The sequence below is a fragment of the Cimex lectularius genome, unplaced genomic scaffold, assembly GCF_000648675.2.
Source record: "Cimex lectularius strain Harlan isolate CLEC.00 unplaced genomic scaffold, Clec_2.1 scaffold31, whole genome shotgun sequence".
NCBI lineage: Eukaryota > Metazoa > Arthropoda > Insecta > Hemiptera > Cimicidae > Cimex > Cimex lectularius.
The window spans coordinates 1,752,177-1,774,361 of NW_019392645.1; the positions used below are offsets into that span (position 1 = coordinate 1,752,177).

Sequence of the window (22,185 nt, forward strand, 5' to 3'; positions counted from 1 at the left end):
AGAGAGAAAGTGAGAGTGAGAGAGAGAGAGAATATATATATATACATTATGCTTTAGACAAATGATATCTTATAAAACTAATAGCAAAAGTAAAACAATTTTGCAGAAAAAATTTGTAGAGAATCACTTAACAACATAAATTAAAGTTTAATTAGGATTTCTAATTTTATTGTCATTTTCTTCAATTTTTAAAAAAATATCTTCTGCAAGAAGAATCCTTTCTTTAAGAAATAATACATTTTCAATATATTTACCTCATTTTTAGGATTTAAGATTTTATCTAACTTAATACTATCATCTAAGTCTTCAGCAATTTGTGATTCTGTAAAGAGTTGTTTTATAAATAATTTGCAGGATTTACAGCAGACAACTATATGGGCCATCTTCATGACTTGCGATACTGACTAGGCAATGTGGTCCAGGGTGTAGTTCAATTTACAGGATGAATCTGTCTAGTAAAGCCTGGGAAACTTTTTGTTTCCTATTCTGATTTAAACATAACTTTTATCATTTCAAATGGGACATTTAATTTCAACGTTGGCGTTTTGAGTATGTTGGATGTGGATATTGAATGTGCAGTTAAAAAGTTATCATTTTTACTTAATAAATGGTTTTTCATAAACTCTATCAATGCGTTTTTATAACACTATTTAAGCATTTCAAGTTTTTTTAAAATCAAAAATTCAAATTTTGTAAACGTCATAGCTCCGTGTTTTACGTCATAGCTTTCTAGAATCCTAGACTCGAGATCATCACATATTTTTCTTCATCACAGTAAAGACTAGAGAAGGCCTAAGACGGTTTCTTTTGTTCTTTTCAACTTAATTTTATTGTACTCTGTTTATATTTAATAATAAATAGTTTTAAAAAATATTAACAACATGGGGAAAGGCGAATTAAGGAAAGTTACACCGCTCGTTGATATGTTCAGAAATTTTCTTCTTGGGGTAAGTGACAGACGAAATATTTTCAACTTTGGTAAAAAAATGTCAAGTGAGTTAGAAGGACAAAACAGTCAATTTCAATAAAAAAAGAGCTAGAGTCAATCTGTTATTTGAAAGATACCGAGTACATCTGTGATAATCAGCTTGCTGACAATTGATATCTGCCTAAAAGCATTCCTGAACAGTACCAAATTTAAGATAAAATTCTGTCAGCTATCTGTCGGAGATTACTGATTTTAGCTGACTAGACACTATAGTGCTATAGCACAGCCAAGTAGACCTACAGCTTTTTGGCTTATCATGAACTTTGCGCGGCTTTTTTATTAGCTTTAAGACTTTCCGCTTTTTTGAATAATGCACCTTTTATACAATCTTATCATATCATATAAAAGGTGCATTAATAATATTATGGCTTTTCTAAAGACGTTCTTCATTAACATGTTAGGAATCCTGTCTGGACCTGGAGCCTCCTTGTTTTCCCTTTAAGAAAAAAAAAGTACAGATAGAATTCGTTTTAATTTTATTTCAGATTTTTAATTAACATTTCAATATTGCGCAGACGCCTCGACATACATTCTACCAAACTGGAAATGTCTCTTTGCTGGAGGTTAGCCCATTCTTCACGAAGAGCCCTTTAGATGTACGTGCTCTTAGTCGTCTTTTGTGGTTATCCCACAAATGTTCGATGGGGTTCAAGTCTGGAGAGTGGGCCAAGCTAAGACCCTGGTTTTAAGGTACGTTTGTACTATGCAAGCGACATGTGGTCGGGCATTATCGTGCATTAGAACAGGATTGTCACTGATTTCATCGAAGATAAGCAACGCACCATTTTCCAAAATTTCATCCACATAGTGACTGGCTGTGAAAGACCTTTCACAAACAACAATCAACTCTACACGATTCAACATTGAAATTCCTGCCCACATCACCACTGAGCTTGAAAACGTTTGCTCTGGGAACAATTACAGGCTTTGTACCTTTCATTTTGTCTTCTCCACACTCTCTCACACTCATCTGTAAAAAGTACAGCAGACCAATCGTCAAAGACCAATGGATGTGGTCTCGAGTAAATGGGTCCATACTGATTTAATCTTCTTCGAGCAGTGCGTTCGAAATTTGGACACTTTGAACTTTTTGATGAATCGCTTGAACAACAATAAGGTGTTGGTTTCGCAAAATTCTCAAAGGCAAAAAAACGGTCAACCTCTGGTTCTGTTACCTTAGGGCGTCCAGAACCGGGCCTTCTATGGTAGGACCCAGTTAATCGAAAACGTCTGACGGCGTCTTGCAGAGTTTCGTAGGGAATGTCCATCACCAAAAAGTGCCACACCACGCACAACATCCTCAATACTAAGTGGCATTGTTAAGTTTAAAAATTGAAATCATGAAAACAAAGATGAAAACTAAACAGTTTGTTGCCTCAGAATTCTAATGAGACTGAATAAACATTTTAAATTCCGTAAAAAGTAAACATTGAAAAATCCGTTATCCTTGTTTTGGATTAAGGATTAAGTGTGTTTACCTCTAATTCCCAATTTAAAACAGCATAAACGAATATTTATTGGTAAAAACAATGAGACAAATTAAGGGCAGAATTTTCTTTTATCGAGAAAATGGAAAAAAAATCAGTGTCAGTGTATTTTGTAACTGTCCTATGTGGTTGGTCAGATATACAGGTCCTTGATTGATAGTCATTTTTTACACATATTCAAATTACAAACCCTTAGTGTTTTCTTTATCTTTATGTGAGACACTAGCAATATTAGGTATCATTGGTAAATAGGGCAACTCATTCTTAGATCTAGTATACCAGTTCAGAAGGCCATTAATAAAAGCAACTTCATTTTCCTTAGCTCAGTGACGAGGTTGGATGCTTCGTCTTTGCGTTTGCTTTTGAGAATAATATCGCATGTGTGCTTGTATCTGTGTATTTTATGCTTTTTGTATGCAGTTGTAAAAAAAAGGTTAGCATTTCTTTATATAATTTTTTTTCTAGAGAAAGCATACTAATCCTCTTAGATATGGTGATTACTACGCTCCAAGAACTCAGCCTCCTCCAGTGCTTCCTGAAGGACCAGCTCACAAGTTATCAGATAATTATTACTGTGCAAGGGATGTCAGAAGAGAAGTAGTTCCACCGTTGACTTTATCCGATGGACCATCAATAAAACAAATCGCTGGTTCAAGGTAAAGTACAACAGGGCAATATAAGAAAATAATACTGATTTTAATAAATTAATTTTCTTAAAAAAAAGTAATAATATTTTTGTAGTGGTGGAAGCAAAGAAGTCGGACAAGTTTTGAAAACTCCAGGGCAACCGTGGCAGTGGGATTGAACATTTACTGATATTGTTAGTGATTTGTATTTATTGTAAAAAGGAAATAATGTTAAAAATAAAATTAATGTTGAATTACACACTATTTCAGTTTGGCCTGCTTTCCTTTCCCAGGAACTAGTGCCTCTTCCATTTAAGTTCGGTCTCTTTAAGTCTGTTTGTCTTTACGTAGTCGGTTATGGAGCTCAGGCTTGAGGTTCGTGACGATTCGAAGTTATTGAGAAATTCCAGCGTTTTTTTTATTAAAAAATTATTTGGTATTCCATCGGTAGCTCCAAACCATATGGTTTATCTCGAAACGGAGGTCGATCTACTTGAAGTGTTCACCTTGAAGTTACACTTTGATTACTGCCTAAGGATGTTGAGGTTACCTCCTCATAGATTGCCAAGAATCTCTGCCTTGGAAATAATAAAAACCAAAACTTTCTGGTTTAGGAATTGGATTGATCTGGCTCAGAGATGTGATTGTGAATTGACTGTGGAAGACATGTCATTATGGAGTGGCCAGTTGGCCACCTTATTGAGTAAAATGAAATCACACCATGAGGAGCTTCAGAAAAAAGCTGTAGTCCCGTCCCGCTTTACATTATATCCGGAACTTGATCATTGTGCTGGCTTATGCAGCCTGATTGCGGACCAGTCGTGTGGTCTATCGCTTAGAGAGCTCTGCTGGCTATTTAAATTGAGGTGCGAGTTGGTATTCTTAAATTACACTCCATGGATGGAAAAAGTAGTTCTATGTAATTCCAGATCGGTGGAAAACACATTTCATTTTGTCGCCGAATGTTCGATTCTGGCAGAGATTCGCGACCTGCACGTTGGCCTGGCGAGGCTGACCAAACCCGCACTCATAGCAATGTTAAATGATGGCCGTCTGTGTCGTCCTCTCATCAGATTTGCTCGCCATGCCTGGACTTACAGATTCGAGCTAGTCCAACACTTTAATTATTAATGTTTTACAATATCTCTTTATTTGGTTAGCTTTTATTATTACTATTTCTTCGATTTTCTTCTCTAGTATTGCTTTATTTTTATTATTTTTGATTTATTCATTTATTTATTTTTTTAAATTTTGTTTAATTTAATCGCAGTATTTTATAGTATGTTCATAGATTAATTTAATTTAATTATTTCATGGATTTTTATTATTATTATTCTGTGTTTGCTCACATCAACTCCGGCTGACGGACTGTTGTCCATGCTGTAAAGTATTTTGTAACATATTTTGAGTTTGTTGCATTCCATGTAAATAAATACTATTATTCATTCACACTATTTCAGTTAATAATACAAAATCATATATGTACCTGTTATTAAAGATTATAAAAGGAAATATACAACTAGCACTTATTTATGTTTCTGTTTTGTAATTTGAAATGTTTAGTAATCATCGGTGGCCACACAGGTTAACACAACTCAGGTCGCCACCATTTAAAATCAAGAACCTAACGTACTTCCAAATGGGTTCTTTCAATGTTATAACCTTGTTTACGAGGAACTTAGTAAACAAATAATCCAATAAATTCTATCTCATTATCAGTCAAAATTCGTGAGTATTTAGTAGTAATTTTTGAAAATATTTATCACTTATATAAATGTTCTTGATATTAAAATCTATTCTTTTATAAAATTTTAGTAACAATTATAAAGGATCTGCTTATTTTGAGTTTTGTCTTGGGTAGTATCTATTTTTGGCTCTTGAGTACAATTTTTCTACAGCTTTTCATGAACTTAGGAAAATATCCTAAAGAAAAACATGAATGACTGAAAGGAACTGAAGGGAAAATATACCAGGTTGCACATAGGTCACACGTAGATTACCCCCTAACATGCACCACTTTAGGGTTATTGCTGACACCCCAGGACAACAATAATAATAATAATAATTTTTTCAACTGTATAGATCTTTGCATGTTTATGCTTGCCTATGTTATTTATTGGAATGAATGTATTTATTAGTGAGAATAATGAGGCCAGAACCTTTGATCCCTGGTTAATATTCTGGTATCTATTAGTATCTCCGTATTTATTAGTTTGAATGACAAGGGTGAATGAGAAATAGTTCTTATGTGTATCAATGTACTCAGTAAGTATAATTTATTAGTGTGAAAAAAGAAACACAGATGAACATTGAATACTCAGGAGAGGTGTGAATGTAATTTGTTAGTGAGAATGAAGGTGCTTCTCCGATATTATTCCATGGACATTGAGTACTCTGGGGTACTGTAAATGTAATTTATTAGGGTGAATGGAGGGGCTACTCCAATAACTCCAATATCATCGAACTCTCTAGGGCAGTACGAATGTGTTTTTTAGGATATGAAGTGACCACCTGCAGTTACCTGCTAGGTCACACCGCCAGTTCTGGAATGGCCTCACCCTCCACTGTAGCCAATCAGAGTAGTGCCATCCTGTATATAAGCAGGGGCACTGCCCTACTGACTTTAGACTCGTCTCCCCAACAAGATCTCAACATTCACTATTACAAGGGAGACTCATCTACCTGACGAGCTCTCACTATGTAGTATCTACCTGGACAAGCCGACTACACCAGGTCAACAAGGGCTGGTGTGTTGGGATGTGTATTGAGCTGAAGGTTGAGGCCGGGACTATGTGAGCTGTTGGTACAGGTCCGTGACCAAGAGAGCCATTGGCTGAAGTCGGAGGCCAAGGAAATGAGCTGGTTGACCCTGCAACGGTTGAAGGGACTGGACGATTGGTGCAGCAGTTAGCCAGTAGCCAAGTGTTGAGAAGGCGAGGGTAGAAGTTAATACTGCGAGTGCCCTTGCTGTTGTCAGTGTTCCAATGAGGGAACCCTAATAAACGTAAGGAATATCATCAAGTTCTCTGGGGCAGTGTGAATGTAATTTATTAACGTGAATGGAGGGACCTCTACCCAAATAACCCCAAGGAATATTGACTACCCTGGGGCAGTTTGACAGTCAATAAGGCAGAAATGAACATTATAAGTAAAATTGAAAAGATTTATTTAATATTTTGAAATAGAAAAAAAATACTAACAATAAACTAAAGAATTGACAAAAATTAGTGTAAAATAATGTCTTATGTATAAAACAATACCACTTTCTATTTCAACAGTAATGTACAAAATTAATTAATCTTTACCAATATACTTTTCTTTACACATTGATTAAAGCATAATTGTAGGAACACACTATACAATAAAAAAAGAAGAAATTAAGTAAAATCAACTATATATAGCTTACAGCAAAAACAATATTAATAAAACACAGCAAACTAATTTTTAGTAAAATTGTAAATAACTTGGTAGACAAAAATTACTTATTTCACTTTTGTAAGTAAAAAAATATTTGCCCTTTTGATTAAGTACTACACTTTTAATGCGAATATAAATCAAAATAATATGGATTTCTAAGAAAAACCAGAGAAACCAGTTATCACAGTTCATTTGAGTCATCTTTAATTTAACTCATTTTTTTTATTATAAATTATGTAAAACAAATTCAATCTAGCTATATTTACACTGGCAAATAGTGCAGTAAATATGTCATGTAAATGTTTTTTAAAAAACTGTGCTAGTACAAGATTTAATTAAACAAATAAAAAAACAACTTTTAAGATAGTGACTAGTTTCTGATGTATAAGACATATTTTCTGCACACTTGGCCGTGAAATGCACCTTAGGCCAATTTTGCACGAGTGAGCTTTGAGCTTTTTACGAACTGAGTGTTCATTACAATAAGGGGGATAAATATTTAATAATACTCCGTGTGTCAACTCATAATTTAGCATCTGCTTAATATCAAGGCAAACATTTTACATTATCAATAATCCAACTAATTACATTATATTATAATATACTATAGCTTTACTATTAATGTCCATATTTTTAGTTTACAGCTATCTTGTTATCTTGAACAAAATATAGTTTGTTTGTTTTTTTGAAAAGTTATGTCTACATTTTTCTTAAAAATAACTACATAAAATAATTCACAAATGCTCTGCAAACAATTAATACACCCAGCAAGTTGAGTATAAACCTCTTAACACCCCGTTTAACATTTGTAATATACATTTTTTTTCAATGAGCTTCATTCTCAACCTGATGAACTCTGCATATAAATCAATAAACAAGTGTTAATTTATAAATAGTTTCAGTTTTTAACTTCGACTGTTTTGGTGGGATAATGAATGTCAAGAAAAATTTCAATTCACTTAGGACTTAGGATTGATTGTTTATTACAACTAAATAGCACATCAGTTTTGTTTTCGTTGTATCATACGATTTACGTGAGATTCACCTAGGCAGTGGGAATATTTGCAGTTATATTTAAACTAGTCGTAAGTTTTTAGATATTTTTACAAATTTTTAAATTATAATTTATACAGGGTATTCATTTTTCTGCTTACAATTGTCGCGAGTCGACTAAAAAAATTATAAAAATGTTATTTTATTTTATTCTGAAAATCACTTTGAACAACTGAACACAATTGCAATCTCGAACTTCATTTTGAATGTTATTAAATATACAAATATATATAAAAAAATTACAACCGACTAAAATAATAACATGTATTGTGTCAGAGGTTGAAGTTATTTTCAGCTTAGTTAATATATTTGTGTTCAATTTTAATTTTTCTGAGTGTACCACCGATCCACAGGCACCTAGAAATTCTTACATTATAACATATTTTCTTTTCATAAGTAAATAACAAATACATAATAATTTTCATGGTGATTTCAGTATTTAAACTTTTAACAATTCAACAATGTTAAATATAAATGAAAAAAAAAAACAAGAAAAACTTTCACATATAACATAATACAATATTTGTGTGGGTACACACACATGTGCATGCCACAGACATGCATGCATGCAAGCAAACAAACACACACACGCACATACACTCAATACCAACGAATGATTAAACAACCTAATGTAATGTTGCAGAAGTACAGTTTTCGGTTATTACTATTATTTAAAAAAAATTCATCAAGCTTGTTGCATTTGACAATATAAGATCAAGAATAAGTTAATGGTTATTAACAATACTTTTTTTAGACTATTCATAATCAATTTTAGAAGGATTTCTGTATTAATTAGTTTCTACGTCAGTCTTGTACACAGAACACACTTTGCAAAATGTATTTAAATTGTAAAATATTTTGGTGAGGTCTGTGATCTGATAAGATAAAAATGTACATGCAATTTTAGATGTGCCTGTTCAATGTTTTAATTAATTAAGACGCAATTTATTTTAGTATTTTCATTCACTATGCGGTATTGGGATTTTACTTTAATTACTTTACAAATGCAACGATACAATATATTATGCCAGATCTATGGTATTCAGATTTTAAGTCTTGTCATTTCATGAATTCTTTTCAGATTGTGTATCCATACAAAAATTTCCAATAGGACAACCAATTAAAGAAATAACAATAATAAAAAAAATTATGAATACCCCTAAATTAAAAATAATATATATATATTTAATAAACAATAAAAAACCAAGAGTTTATGATTAATTTTATTATTTAGGCACAAAATAATGCTGATTCCCACCCATCGCTTGATTATTCAACTGACCTCTTGTTGTGTTCGTAGCATACAGTTGTTGCTGAAAGTTGTGAAACTGTTGGGCATAATTTGGATCTGCAGTAGTGGGACCGATAAAGGTAGAATTTTTGAAATTATTGCCTTGGCCCATCGAAGGTGGTAATGGTTGGCTCGCATCGGGTGCTAATCCCATCGAAGTGTTTTTAGACGGCGGTCCAAAAATTTGACAATTTGCATTTTGAAATCCTTCCGAATTGTTGAAACCCATCGGTGCCATTTGTGGCCCTTGCATTCTCATCATACCGGGATTCGCGTTTCGTATCGGTCCTCTGATATTAACATGAGGATTACACATTCCCATATCGTTCATATTATTTTGAGGGTAATTGTTGGGAAAATACTGCAAATTATGAGTTGGAACTTTTGCGTCTAAATTAGAGAGTGGGTTTGAAAAGCGCTGCAAAAATTCTAAACTAGGAGGTGCTCTTGGGCCTGGTGTAGACTGAGGCCTAGATGGGAGATACTGGATGGTATTAGGAGCGTTTGGCTTGACCTGAATATTCGCGCCGTTATATCCTATGGGTCTCGTCATAGGTCTTTGAGCTACACCGTATCCTTGCATCATCTTAGGAGAAACTGATATTCCAGGTGACATGGCACTAGTACACTGAGCTCTTTGAGCGCCGAAATGAGATTGCATCTGGTTTTGTATTCTATGATCTGGAGGAGGATTGGGCATGTGGTGCAAATCGGCCATCGACATCAAATGTTGATTCGAATTCGGGGAATTAAAAGATACCATGTTTTGATGCATATTCGGCATGAGGTTCGGCTGGTTGACAGGTGAATTAGGTACGTTGTTCGTGAGCTGTTGGCTCATTTGCGCCAAAGAGCTAATTGGATCAAAATGAGACGATTTATTCGCAGCCGATACGCTAATCCTGTTCGGATTCAATGGCACATTGTCAGGACCGATACATGGATAATTCCCACTGCCAGGGCCACCGTCGGTCCCAGCACCAGTCCCCACACCAACAGAACTGGGGACACCATTATTAGCTCCACTACTCCCACTATCACCCGTGATACCACTAGATGTGGCAGGTAAGACCCCCTCTAAGCTAGTAGGTGGCGTCCTATAAATAAAATAACTTATTAATTTTATATAAAACTTAACAATAACAAAAATAAATATTTTGAAAATTAAATAAATAACGTATATAAATTAATAATTGACTTTCTTAATCAAGGGGTGTGCAATTTTTCTTCATTAATTTACATTTCCACATAATCCAAAATTATATCCAATATAATTAGCATAAGTTTTCAATATTATCATTTTATATTAATTAAAAATCAGGGATAAGGCCAATTTGAAAGAAAACACTCCATTCCTTCATTTAAACATTGAAAATAGCCTATGTAATAATCTTACAATTCATTAAGATTTTCAGTTGAGATAAAAAAGTCAATGGCACGAGCGGGATTCGAACCCACGATCTTCGGCTTGATATGCCGCTGCTCTACTACTTGAGCTATCGTGACCTCGATCCACTCGGACACCGACCTCCCATCTCAACCACACCTTTTGAATTTTCCCTCCTTTTTGCCATTTTTCAAATGTCTTGTAATCAATTTGATTCTTGGCAACAAATGAAATGGCCGAAGATCGTGGGTTCGAATCCCGCTCATGCCATTGACTTTTTTATCTCAACTGAAAACCTTAATTAATTGTAAGATATTAATTGGTCAAGCGGACCACAAAACTAGTGANAAAAAAAAAAAAAAAAAAAAAAAAAAAAGCCCAATTGTAAGTATGGGGCTGCTGGATTCAAACCCGTGACCTTTACCTTACAGTGATGCGCGCCATGTCAACGCATAAACTGTTGTGGCCACTGATGACCCTGATTATATTCAATGTGTGGTGTTTAATGACCGTTAGTTAATGATTATTTGGAAATTATGAGATGTGGTCTGGTATGACGTAGGTTTTAAAAAAACATTTTCTTTTTGTTTGTTTCTTTCTTTGGCATGATAAAGACAATGTTTTTCTAAAACCTACATCATACCAGACCGCATCTCACGTTCTACAAATAATCACTATATTCAATGTTGTATCACAAGGGCAATGAAAACAACCCCGTCAATTGTATGAGAAACTCTGCTAAACCTTCATCAGAAATATTTATAAACAGAGAAACGAGGAAAAGCTCATTTAGGCTCCAGATACAATCAAACTGGATGGGAACTAAACACTTCGGGGACGCAACAGTATTTAATAAAATCAGGCACCCATTCTTAGAAATGGGGACTGACTACATGATCCCAGAAACACTTTACATCATCCTATAGTCTCAACCGACTGCAAACGAGAAGAAGAAATAAACTCATTAAAGGGGGAAAAAAACAGAATTCTCCATCACAGAATGGATTAAAAAAAAGGAGAAGTGGATAAACTATAAAGATGCTAGACATAGTAAGCTAACACTCACCAAGGCTAGCAAACTCACTGCTACAGTTAGACAAGGCGAAAATCAGAGAAGTGGACCACCAGACACTGCCATCTGGGAAAATATCTACATAACATGAGTATATTCAATAATGACTCCATGTAGGTTATGCAATGATGAGGAAGAAACAATCACCCATATCATCTTTGGATGTGAAGCAACTGCTCAATGGAGACATAACCTGGGAAATGACAAAAACCCAGGGAAAGAAATTGGAGCAATGATAAGTAAATGACCTAGTACTCCTTAAACAAAGGGCCCCCCATCCGGCCGGCTTGTGCCTGAATGCGAATGGGGTCCAGTTGATCTGTCAGTTAAGACTGAACAGGCCGATGATTGAATGAAAACTTAATCGTCCAACATGAGTAGCGGAACTGAAGGCAATGCCATCTTTCAGTCCTTTTCTGTTTCCCATGTTATAAAGTTATAGTTATGAACTTAAATTACTATTAGTAATTAAATTAATGAAATATATTATTCTCTTAAACACAGAAACCGAGATGGGTCAGATTGGCAGAGAAGATCACATGAATCAAGAACACCGTGTGGCCTCAGGAGGATCTGATTTGTAGAAGGGTCATCTTCATCTGATTAAGGTCGGTTAACTCATGGACACTTACTTTTGGGCCAAAGCACATGTACATGTCCGAGATGCAGAGAAAAGTTACTCAATCCCACTTAATTGACAGGGTTCCTCGGCTCCATATAGAGGATGCGTAAGAATGCCACCCGATATAAGAATTGCGCAGCAGCGAGTATATGGGGGTCCCCTATTTTTATTTTCTTTGTGGTTCCAATTCATGGAGGAAACAGGGTTGTTTTATTGCATATAGTAATGATATGAAAAAAAGTCAACTGACTTTTTTTCATCTCAACTAAAAACCTTAATTAATTGTAATGTTTAATTGGTCAAGCGGACCACGAAAATAGTGAATTTAATGAATTAAAATGAAGTACACTTCACTAAAGCTCTCCGTCGCCATTTCAATTGTCGTCGAGAATCCAAACTGATTACACGACATTTGAAAAATGGGAAAAGGAGGGAAAACTCATAAGGTGGGGTTGAGATGGGGAGTTGATGTCCGAGTGGATTTCATCTCAACTAAAAAACCTTAATTAATTCAAATTAATTTTACTTTTTATCTAAGGTCTTGTTTGAAGCGAAAAAGCTAGTGTCTGAGCTTTTACATCTCAACCAAGACCTTAGATAAAAAGTAAATTTAGATCATATTCAATGTTATAAAAAGATTTTAAGTAGGTAAAAATGTTCTAATTGGCCTCATCAAAATAAATAAAATACTCGTAGTAAAAAATAGATTGTAGTTATACATACACTGGTGTTTTTCTTCCCGTTTCTTTTAAGCTTGTATTAGGTTGTTTTTGAATGGTCAATTCTTGCCCTTCGAATGCATTTAAATATTGTATTTGCTGAGGGGATGGCACAGGCATTAAATTCGGCTCCTTTCCAGTATTTGATCCTTGTTTTTGTCCTCCAATGGATTGCACTGATCTACAGTACAGAGAATCAACTGGAAAAAAAACAATGTCCACAATGGATTAATGAAATAAATTGAGTAATTTTTTAAAAATAGAAATCATTTCATTTTATTAATGTGTAATTAATTATATAATACACCAAGTATAAAAATTTCAAATTGTGGGAGTTTAATTGGTTAAACACTAAGTTTGATATGCAAGAAATGACCAGTTCCAATCGAAGTCTTGGATTGGATTTTTTTTCTTCTAAATAAGTTTGTAAATAAAGTGAAACCCCTCTACGAACACGGCTTTGTCCTCATTCAGAAGGGTTTAAAATATGGTATTAAAAAAAAAATTATGTTGTACATAATACATATTTTCAATTAGTATGATAAATGAATAAAACAAGGGGAGGCTAAGGACTGGGATCACAGATTTCAATGAATCTTTTTTGATGATACCTGGCCTAAAAATTTAGTCACGTGTCCAACATTCTTGTCAATAGGCTCTAGGTGCCATAAAAAAATATTTTAAGTAATTTAAATAGTTTTTTTTTTCCTTCGTTCCTGTATTTCAAGTTCTCCAACAAAATATTTTTGGTGAAAAACTGGAAAATATCACCTTTGTCACTTGTTTAATAAAAAATATTTTAAGTTACTTTGTAAAAATAATCAATTGCGCAATTATTGTGAGGATATTCATGCTGCCTATTGAAATACAATACATAATTTGTGATCGAGAGAAGTAGCAAAGATGGCTAAAATATATATTCTTTTAAAAGAAGAAACTAAGTTGTTGCTCATTTTCTGCACCCTCAAAAACCCCTGAATATAAATTTTGGGAGTCTAAAATTTATTTTTTCTTTCAACCTATTTGCCTTACATTGACTTCAATTTTTTTTTTCTTTCAAAAATCACAAAAATGATGTAAACTTTGAAACGACTCCTCCAATCTACAGGAAACTTTATAAAGACTTATCACCTTATAAACTATATGTAACGGTATAGACGTTGCCTCTGCAAATAAATTATAACCGGAGATATAAAATAAAACATCTGAGGTGTTTTTTTTAAATTTCATCCTTAATTTCCTCATTTATAACGACATAAAATCTGTTAATACAAGCTGAAAATAGAACATTCCAGCTTTCCAACTGTTGTACTAATGTTGGATTTGGATAAAATCCTGAAGATATTAATTTTATAAGTGGGACACTGTGCAATCCGAGTCAACAAAAAATTGCTCAGACTAATCCAGCCTAAAAATGTTAATTTTTTTGTTTGCTATAAACACATCGCAGCATTATATATAATAAACCTATTTGAAAAAAACCATATATAAATTATTATAAGAAAAAATTGTAATTCAAATACACTTCTAACCAAAGTTTGGGCATCATAGATTTAATAATTCCAATTAATTATTCTTTTTATCTAAGGTTTTTTGTTGAGGTGAAAAGTAGTCAGAGCAACGGCGTATTGAGCTGAAGGTCGTGGGTTCGAATCCCACTCATGACATTAATTTTTTAACTAAACCAAAAACCTTAGATAAAAAGAATAATTAACATGGTCAATTATAACCACTAAGCAAATATGGATTAATTTGATATTAATAATATACATTTCGTGATCGAGCGACATGGCAAAGTAGGTTCAAATATTTATTTGCTATGAAACTAAATTTATATTTGCATTAAAAAAACCCTGAATACAAATTTTTGGAGAAAAAAATTAATATTTTCCCCCTTAAGCCTTCCATCCAAATGCCTTAAGTTTTTTTTTTTTTTTTTGAAAATCACCAAATCACAGGGTATAACTGCAACAACTCAGTTAACAAAGGAAACTTTACAGGTGTTTAGAACCTTTATAAACTATACTATCTGGCATAAACCTGGCCTCTGTAAATAAATTAGGCTAAGCAAAATATAATAAAACATTTGATAGTTTTTTTTTTGTTGATTTTATCCTTATTTTTCTCAATTATAATGGCATAAATTGACATAGCCTGAAGGAAAAGACATTCTGCATTCCAATGATTGTAATAACATTGAATTTTGATAAAAATCCAGAGGAGATGAATTTTAACTGGGGCTACAGGATTCAGGAGAGAAAAAAATTTCTCCTGGGTTAATCCAGCCCAAAAATGCCTATCTTTTGATTGCAATTAAAATCCATATATAAGAGCTTTAAGAGGTACTTAAAACAAATGCAATTTTTTTAAAAAGAAATTTTTTGGACTACTTTACTGAAAGCATTTGTATTGTTTTTTGCAACTTTTTATATGTATCTAACCTCATTTAATACAATCGCACATATTATTTTCTTATTCTACATAAATATACAAATATACTGATATAATCACCTTTAAATACATACCAACCAAAGGCAGAAAAATACTATTTAAATAATTACGTAGTTTTGTTTCTAAGCTCCTAGGCCCAATTAGCAAGAATGCTGGGACTGTCTAATAGTTTTCAACCTACTATCACCAAAAAAAAAAAGTTTAATTTAAATTGGTGATCCAATGTTCATAGCCCTTTTTTTAAAGACATTTTATGCTCGTGATGCAATCACAATCAATCACAAGGCAAATTCTTTTTAGTGTTTCTTATTTTTATAAAACTAAAGCCTCCGAAATAGGTCTTTTAATTATTATTAATATGAGTTGACTACAGAGGGGTGACAGTAAATAAAATTGAGCTCCAAGATCTGTTCTTTATGGCCAATTCCAGACTGAATAAAAATTGGGTGAGAATACCTACTAAATTCCTAAAATTTTCTGTTTTTCATTAAATATTTTAAATAAAAGTTTTAATTAAAATCTGTTAAAAGGAGGTTCATCATATTTTGTTTGAGATAAAATAAAAAAAAATGAAATCTCAACAAAATAATAAATAAATCATTGTTATAAAATTTAAATAAATTGGGCTGGTGCAAAAATAATGCAGGTTTTGAAAAGGCAGCCAAAACTAATTTTAATTTTTATAAAATAAAGAAAATTTATTCAAAATCTTTTCCATCACAATCTATACACATTTGCCTACGTGTCATAATTTTTTTTTTATGCACTTTGATTCTGCTGACTGACATAAAAATCTTTATTTCAACTCACAATAGTCTTCGAAAGTGATTTCGGCTTCACTGCATTCTCTAAAAATTTTATCCCTCAAGAAATAATCAAAATGCCTAAAACAGTGGAAGTCTAGGCGAGAGGTATGGTGAATAAGGAGGGTGCGGTAAGGTTTTATATCTTATCTCCTTAAGTTTCTGCAGGTTTGCATTGTGACATGTGGCCTGGCCATGGCTTGATATTTTCACCGTAATTCAGTTAATTATAATAAAAACCCCAGCAGTACACGACCAAACAGTCACCATAATCTTTTTTGGGTGCAGATTTGGTTTCAGGAAGTGTTTTGGTGCATCATCCTTGTCCAACTACTGACCTGTATGCCTCCTGTTATTGTACCATCTATTTCATTTCACTTTTATTCCGCTGACATAAAAATCTTCATTTCGACTCACAATAAAGTCTTGGAAGGCGTTTTCGTCTTCACCGTGCTCTCTAAAAATTTTATCCTTGAAGTGATCAAATGCCTAAAAAAGTGGATGGCTGTCAGTGAATATGGAGGGTACAGCAAGGTTTGATAAGTCCTAAGTCCTTAAGTTTCCGCAGGGTTGGTATTGTGGCATTATTGTGAAGAAGAATTGGCCCCTGATGGTTTACCAATGCTGGCCAAAGATGTTGCATTTTGTCAATTCCTTGGCAATATTTATCTGATGTGATATTTTCATCATGATTCAGGATTTTTTAGTGGACAACTCCAGCACTACACCACCAATCACCATAACCTTTTTCGGTGCAGATTTGTTTTCGGGAAGTGTTTTGGTGCTTCATCCTTGTCCAACCACTAACCTGTACACACCACGTTATCATACAGAATCCATTTCTCGTTGCACGTGATGTTTTGATCAAGAAATGGATCATTTAGGTGGCACAACTGAAGAGAAGTGGAAATTTCAAAGTGTTGATTTCTTTGGGCTTCGGTTAGATCGTGCAGTACTCACTAGTCGAGCTTCTTTTCTTTACCAATTTGCTCCAGATGGAGAACAACACTTGATTGGCTACCACTAAGTTCTTCCACAATATGCCATGTTGTCTTACATGAATTTTCTTCAATGATCGAGATCAAAATCTCCAAGACGAAATCTCTGAAATCATCGCTGCATCATGCATTCGCAAATGTTTCTCTCCTTCCAAACTGTATTGATATTACGAGCAATTTGGGCCGCAGTTCACCTAAGTTTAAATTCGTACAAACAAATTTGACAAAAATCTAGTTTGGACGTTTATAGAATTCAACATAAACTAAAACGTTTTATATAAAAGATAACAGTTAAAAGTATTTATTATGATCCATAAATTATTATAAAGTATTTAGCTTTGCTTATATGACAAGCACCTGAAAAAATAAAACAAATTTTCAAAACCTGCATTAATTTTGCACCAACAACAGTACTTGTAAAAAAAAAAAAGTAATAAATGTGTAAAAAGCAATACATACCAGGCGACTGTTGTGAGTTTTGTGCAGAAACTGTACTAGAAGGTGAAAATTCATTAGAAGCATTAATCTTGTCTTTATGCTTAGGAGAAAGGTGACTTGAAACGGGTGTCGGTGGATTTGAGTTAGCATTCCTTACTGGATTAGGGGATTCCATTGTCGGGCTTGGCCCAGGAATCCTGTTTGAAACTTTATCAGCCGGTGAATTAATCCCAGAACACGTTCTGGGCGAAGGGAGTGAAAGATTTGAGGTTGTATTATTAGGGGAGCTTGGGTTAGGGCTTTGAAGTGCAATAGGGACACTTGCAGATCTTGTAGCTTGCTGATAACTCGGAGGGGGTCCGCTCGCTCTATTTTTACGATTTTTTTGATCGTCATTAAGTTGCATTTGAAGTTTATGCCAATCTGAATGATTAGACGGGGGTTTGTTCATATCAATATTTTCAGGTAAAGGATTTTCGACGTGGGCATTTTCCTCCGGGCCGGGGAGAGCTTCAGGAAAAAGGATTTGCTGCATTTTTCTCAATGTTGCAAGTTGTTCCTCTCGATGTTGCCTTTGCTGTGGTGTCAAATTTTCATCAGGTACTTTAACACCTAAAAAAAAAAGATTTTGTTTAATATACACATAATAATCAGACGTAAAATGCTTAATGTAATTAAAGAAAAAACACAAAAACAATAGAAAAATCTATTTAAAGTTTAAGACTTATTGTGGGGGCATGAGTGGCCGCAACATGGAGCTAATCACTGTAATGTGAAGGTCCTACATTCAAACCCAACATACTTATAATTTTTTTTTTTTTTTTTGAAAATCAGCACCTTGAGGGTTCTACAACTTCATAGTTGGAATATCCTCTTTAAAAAAGTCTTGTGAGGGAGCAAGGTAAGATCGTCCAACAATGGCACCACCGGGCGACTGTTGTTCAAGCCTTTCAAGCCAAGTAACCTCTTATAGCAGGACCTCACAATTCCACTCTGTCAAAAGTAGTTGCAGTGAAGTCTCTTATAAGGTTAGTTGAGTGTTGATGGTTAAGATAGATTTTGGTCTTCGTAGCTGCCCTACTTCTGTTAAAATGTTGCCTCTTAAGTCTGGCCTGTTGTCCAGGTATAGTCCTAAGTGTTTGACTTAAACAGAAGTTGGAATTTCTTTGTTGTTGATGTACTGTGGAGAGCAAGACTGGTCCCCCAATGTGAACACAGTAAATTTGCCTTCATTCAGTCTTGTCGCTTTTTGCACCAGTCTTCAGTAAGCTCATGGTCATCTTGTGCAATGGAGCTAGCTTGGAAAGAATTCGAGTTAAAGGACAAAATTGTGCTATTGTCCCTATAGGTGGTGATGATGGTATTAGGAGGTGCCGGTCAGCAGCGTGGATGGTATATGATGGGACGAAGAATGCTCCCTTGAGGGACACCGGCTTGTATCTGTCTGATTTCTAAGAGCTTGCTGCTCATTCTGAAGCAAAAATCTGTTAGGATTTCAGGATAAGTTAATAAGGATTGGATAGGAAGAATTTAAGTTTATAAATCCTGCCCGGGTGCCAGGATTTTTAAATTTTTTTTTCTACACTGATGCAATGCAACCTAAATACTTATAATAGATTATTTCCTATAAGACATTTTATGCCTGTTCATTTTGAATAATTCTGTGCAATAAATGTGTTATTTAAATTTGATTGAACAACCTACTCGTGACAAAATCTACTTCTTAAAAATCGTAATTAATTTAAAACCAACTTATTTACAATTCCAAGACAGTATAAATAGTTATTTCGTATACTAATATTTACCTGCTAAAGGCTGGGGTGTAGTTAAATTTATATCTTGGTTTAATTCCCCTAAAGTTGACATCATTCCATCGGGCAACATAGGTGTGTTATGAGATTGCATTAAATTATGGTGGCTGTTCATTGTATTTTTGGCTGTATTTTGATCCATGTTCATGTTTGCGTTGCTACACTGGTTGGGCATGATCTGATTTTGTTGATTAGTCCCCTAAACATCATTAACAGGTTTTGAAATGACAATTTTCTGCACTCTCAGCAATAATGCATAATTGAACAGTTAAAGAAAAAACTATTGAAAATATTTATTAAAATTATTTTAATACACTAAACTGTTAAACTTACTTCTAAATATTTCTTTGTCCTTGGTTGCGCACAATGGTATGCGATTATAGAAGCAAATTGGCCCTGAATAACTGTTTCTGCAGCTTTGTTCGCCAGTGATGTAGAAAAGACGAATATCTGACTTTGCTGTTGCATATATTGCGCTTCCATTGTAACCGGTTGTTTATTAACGACATTGCTAGGAAGAGGCTGCACGCCTTCGTGCAGTCCTTCAGAAGGGATTCCAATGTTATGCAACACGCCACCGACGCCTTCGCAAGAGTCTAAAAAATTAAATTGTATAATAAATATAAAATATACTGGTGCTTGTTGACCTACTCTCGGACTGTTGTGCAGGCGAAGATTTGATTTCTTCCAATGGTGAATTGTGCGAACTTTTGTTTTCGGGGGCCTCATTCTCTTCGGGTTCTTCTTTCACATCCGGACCCTTTTCCTCTTTTTTACTGCATTCTTCCCTGTTTTCACTAGTGGTACTACTTGGTGTAGGTGTATTTTCAAAGACGTTGCCACTGGTGCCACCATTTTTCTTTTTATCTCGCTGCTTATCTTTGATCATATCTTTCTGAAGCTGAATTTAAAGACTGTTAATAAAACATTATTAAAATTTTTAAAACATCATTCTAAATTTTATGTTTAAAAATTATTATTGAAATGTGTAGAGATTAATGACCGTTAATCGATAGTTATTCAGATATTGTGAGATGCGGTTGGGTGTGATGTAGGTTTCAGAAAAACATTTTCTTTATCGTGCCAATGTTTCGATCTTTTATTGAGATCATCTTCACGGCTCAAAGTGTTTGTCTTCTGTGTAATTGTGCCATCCTTGAGTGTCATGGGCACTCTCAACACGACACGCAAGGATGGCACAATTACACAGAAGACAAACACTTTGAGCCCTGAAGATGATCTCAATAAAAGATCGAACGTTGGCACGATAAAGAAAATGTCTTTCTGAAACCTACATCACACCCGACCGCATCTCATGATATCTGAATAATTATTATTGAAAATAAGGTGTATTGCAGTGCCCAATTCTTAAATCTGACACTTAATGGTTGAGGGTTTACATCTCAGCATTAGCCTTGTAATTAGAATTTTTGTGAGAATCATCTAATCCACTAATGGTTCCAGTTTCCAAAATCAGACCTCAGTATTGTCCATCCTGCCCAATGGACAATACTCGATAGGCTATAGGGCTATCGACAGCTACGTCATTTCAGCCCACAATACAAGAAGTTAACCTAATTAATATTATTAATATATCATCTCACTCAATCTTGAACATTCCTTTCTAGATAACTGTTCGCCCAAGACTTATTCCTCTACCCTCTCATTCTACACACTGATCCAATATCAAAGAATACCTTGAGTTTATCAGACTGGTATTAAAGGTGGAGGACAAGAATGAACGAGGAAAAATGCACCGGTATATATTTAAAAACAAAAATTTTCCCCTCCACTGTGCAACAATAACAAGTAACTACCGACTTCTATACCAAGACAACAGACTGATGAGGGATCCCCGGACGAAACTTAAGAGACAACAGGAGGCTTGGACAGGTGTGAAGATTTTTAGAACTGAAATCTGTTTTGATGGTGGGGTGTCATTGAATCCAATCCTTCCAATAAAAAGTCCTACAATTGTCAAAACTCTTTACTACCTCACTAAACTCACAATAACTTCAACAATATTTTTGTTGATGAAATTATCTAAACTCACTTCCTAAAGTTCAACACCAAGCTTTCAATCCATACTATCCTTACCTCCCAGTTGTCTCTACACTTTCCCATCCTAAGAACCCGCCCTGTCACCTTATACTATAATGTAATGCTGGAAAGTTTTGAAACCAAATGAACATCAGCTCTCTTCAAGGGACACCATGTCAAACTGTGTTACTAGTATTTAAATGAAGTAATTAAAAGAAAAAATATCTATCCAATATAAACTTAATTACTAGCATTATAATGAATTTCGCACACATGTACAGAATAAATCTATAATCCATCACAATTTACAAATACTATCTATAACTAACCCAATTGAAGGATTGAAGGATGAAGGGCTAATCAACAATCCACCATCGGCTCTCACACTATTAAATACATTCATGCTATTTAATAGTACTATTCAACTCTCAATATACACAAAAGGAAACAAAAACAAGATATCTAATAAGTAATATGTACAATGAAACAGCGCTATTTTCCTTATTAAAAAAAAAAGAAGAAAAAAGTGGTATAAGGTTGTTTCCAGCTATGCATGTAGTTTTCACCTGCCTATCTCTCTCTCTCTCTCTCTCTCTCTCTCTCTCTCTCTCTCTCTCTCTCTCACTACACACACACACACACGCACACACACATTCACATTAATAAATACATTCACATAAAACAGAATAAATGTATCACCAAACTATTTATATAAGCATTAATTAACTACGATAAAAATATTTATATGTACTAAAAATTTCCCTTTTTCCTACAAAAATCGGAACAGAGGGCAATCATCATCATGCAAGATCTCTCTTTGATGATTCAGATCCTCCAGATGGTCATTGACCATGCTATTAATACGACCCATAAACACTGTCACTTCCTTTTGATTATATTTTTGATAGCATTTTAAGCATCTGAGGGCCGGAGATCTAGAAGTAGGATGTCCTGACCTTAGCTGCTGTGTCCGCCGGTCAAT

The 22,185-nt window shown here is 34.2% G+C and overlaps 2 protein-coding genes across 5 annotated transcripts in view; one reads left to right on the forward strand and one right to left on the reverse strand.

Annotated features, from left to right (window-relative positions):
• Positions 1-784: 784 nt before the first annotated feature.
• Positions 785-3,365, forward strand: LOC106670445 (NADH dehydrogenase [ubiquinone] 1 alpha subcomplex subunit 7-like). Its single transcript, XM_014400801.2, has 3 exons — positions 785-947; positions 2,941-3,131; positions 3,217-3,365. Exons 1-3 carry the CDS (start codon positions 882-884, stop codon positions 3,278-3,280), a joined length of 321 nt encoding a protein of 106 aa, XP_014256287.1. The 5' UTR covers positions 785-881; the 3' UTR covers positions 3,281-3,365.
• A 2,885-nt stretch (positions 3,366-6,250) lies between these two features.
• Positions 6,251-22,185, reverse strand: part of LOC106670476 (protein BCL9 homolog) — a 30,117-nt gene continuing 14,182 nt past the window's right edge. For 2 of the 4 annotated variants that reach the window (XM_014400879.2, XM_014400874.2), the window contains 6 exons: positions 19,815-20,064; positions 19,497-19,759; positions 19,158-19,362; positions 17,374-17,964; positions 12,667-12,862; positions 6,251-9,959 (listed from right to left, as the gene is read on the reverse strand). In XM_014400879.2, coding sequence (XP_014256365.1) covers positions 8,798-9,959; positions 12,667-12,862; positions 17,374-17,964; positions 19,158-19,362; positions 19,497-19,759; positions 19,815-20,052 — 2,655 coding nt within the window. In that variant the 5' untranslated portion in view covers positions 20,053-20,064 and the 3' untranslated portion in view covers positions 6,251-8,797. Of the gene's footprint in view, positions 9,960-12,666; positions 12,863-17,373; positions 17,965-19,157; positions 19,363-19,496; positions 19,760-19,814; positions 20,078-22,185 lie in introns of all 4 variants that reach the window. The other 2 variants (XM_014400877.2, XM_014400876.2) reach the window with 2 other exon arrangements.

Coding starts and splice junctions, on each gene's coding strand:
- LOC106670445 (XM_014400801.2), top strand. CDS start 882: ATGGGGAAAGGCGAATTAAGGAAAGTTACACCGCTCGTTGATATGTTC. Junction 948..2,940: donor TCAGAAATTTTCTTCTTGGG/GTAAGTGACAGA, acceptor TTTTTTTTCTAG/AGAAAGCATACTAATCCTCT. Junction 3,132..3,216: donor AAACAAATCGCTGGTTCAAG/GTAAAGTACAAC, acceptor ATATTTTTGTAG/TGGTGGAAGCAAAGAAGTCG.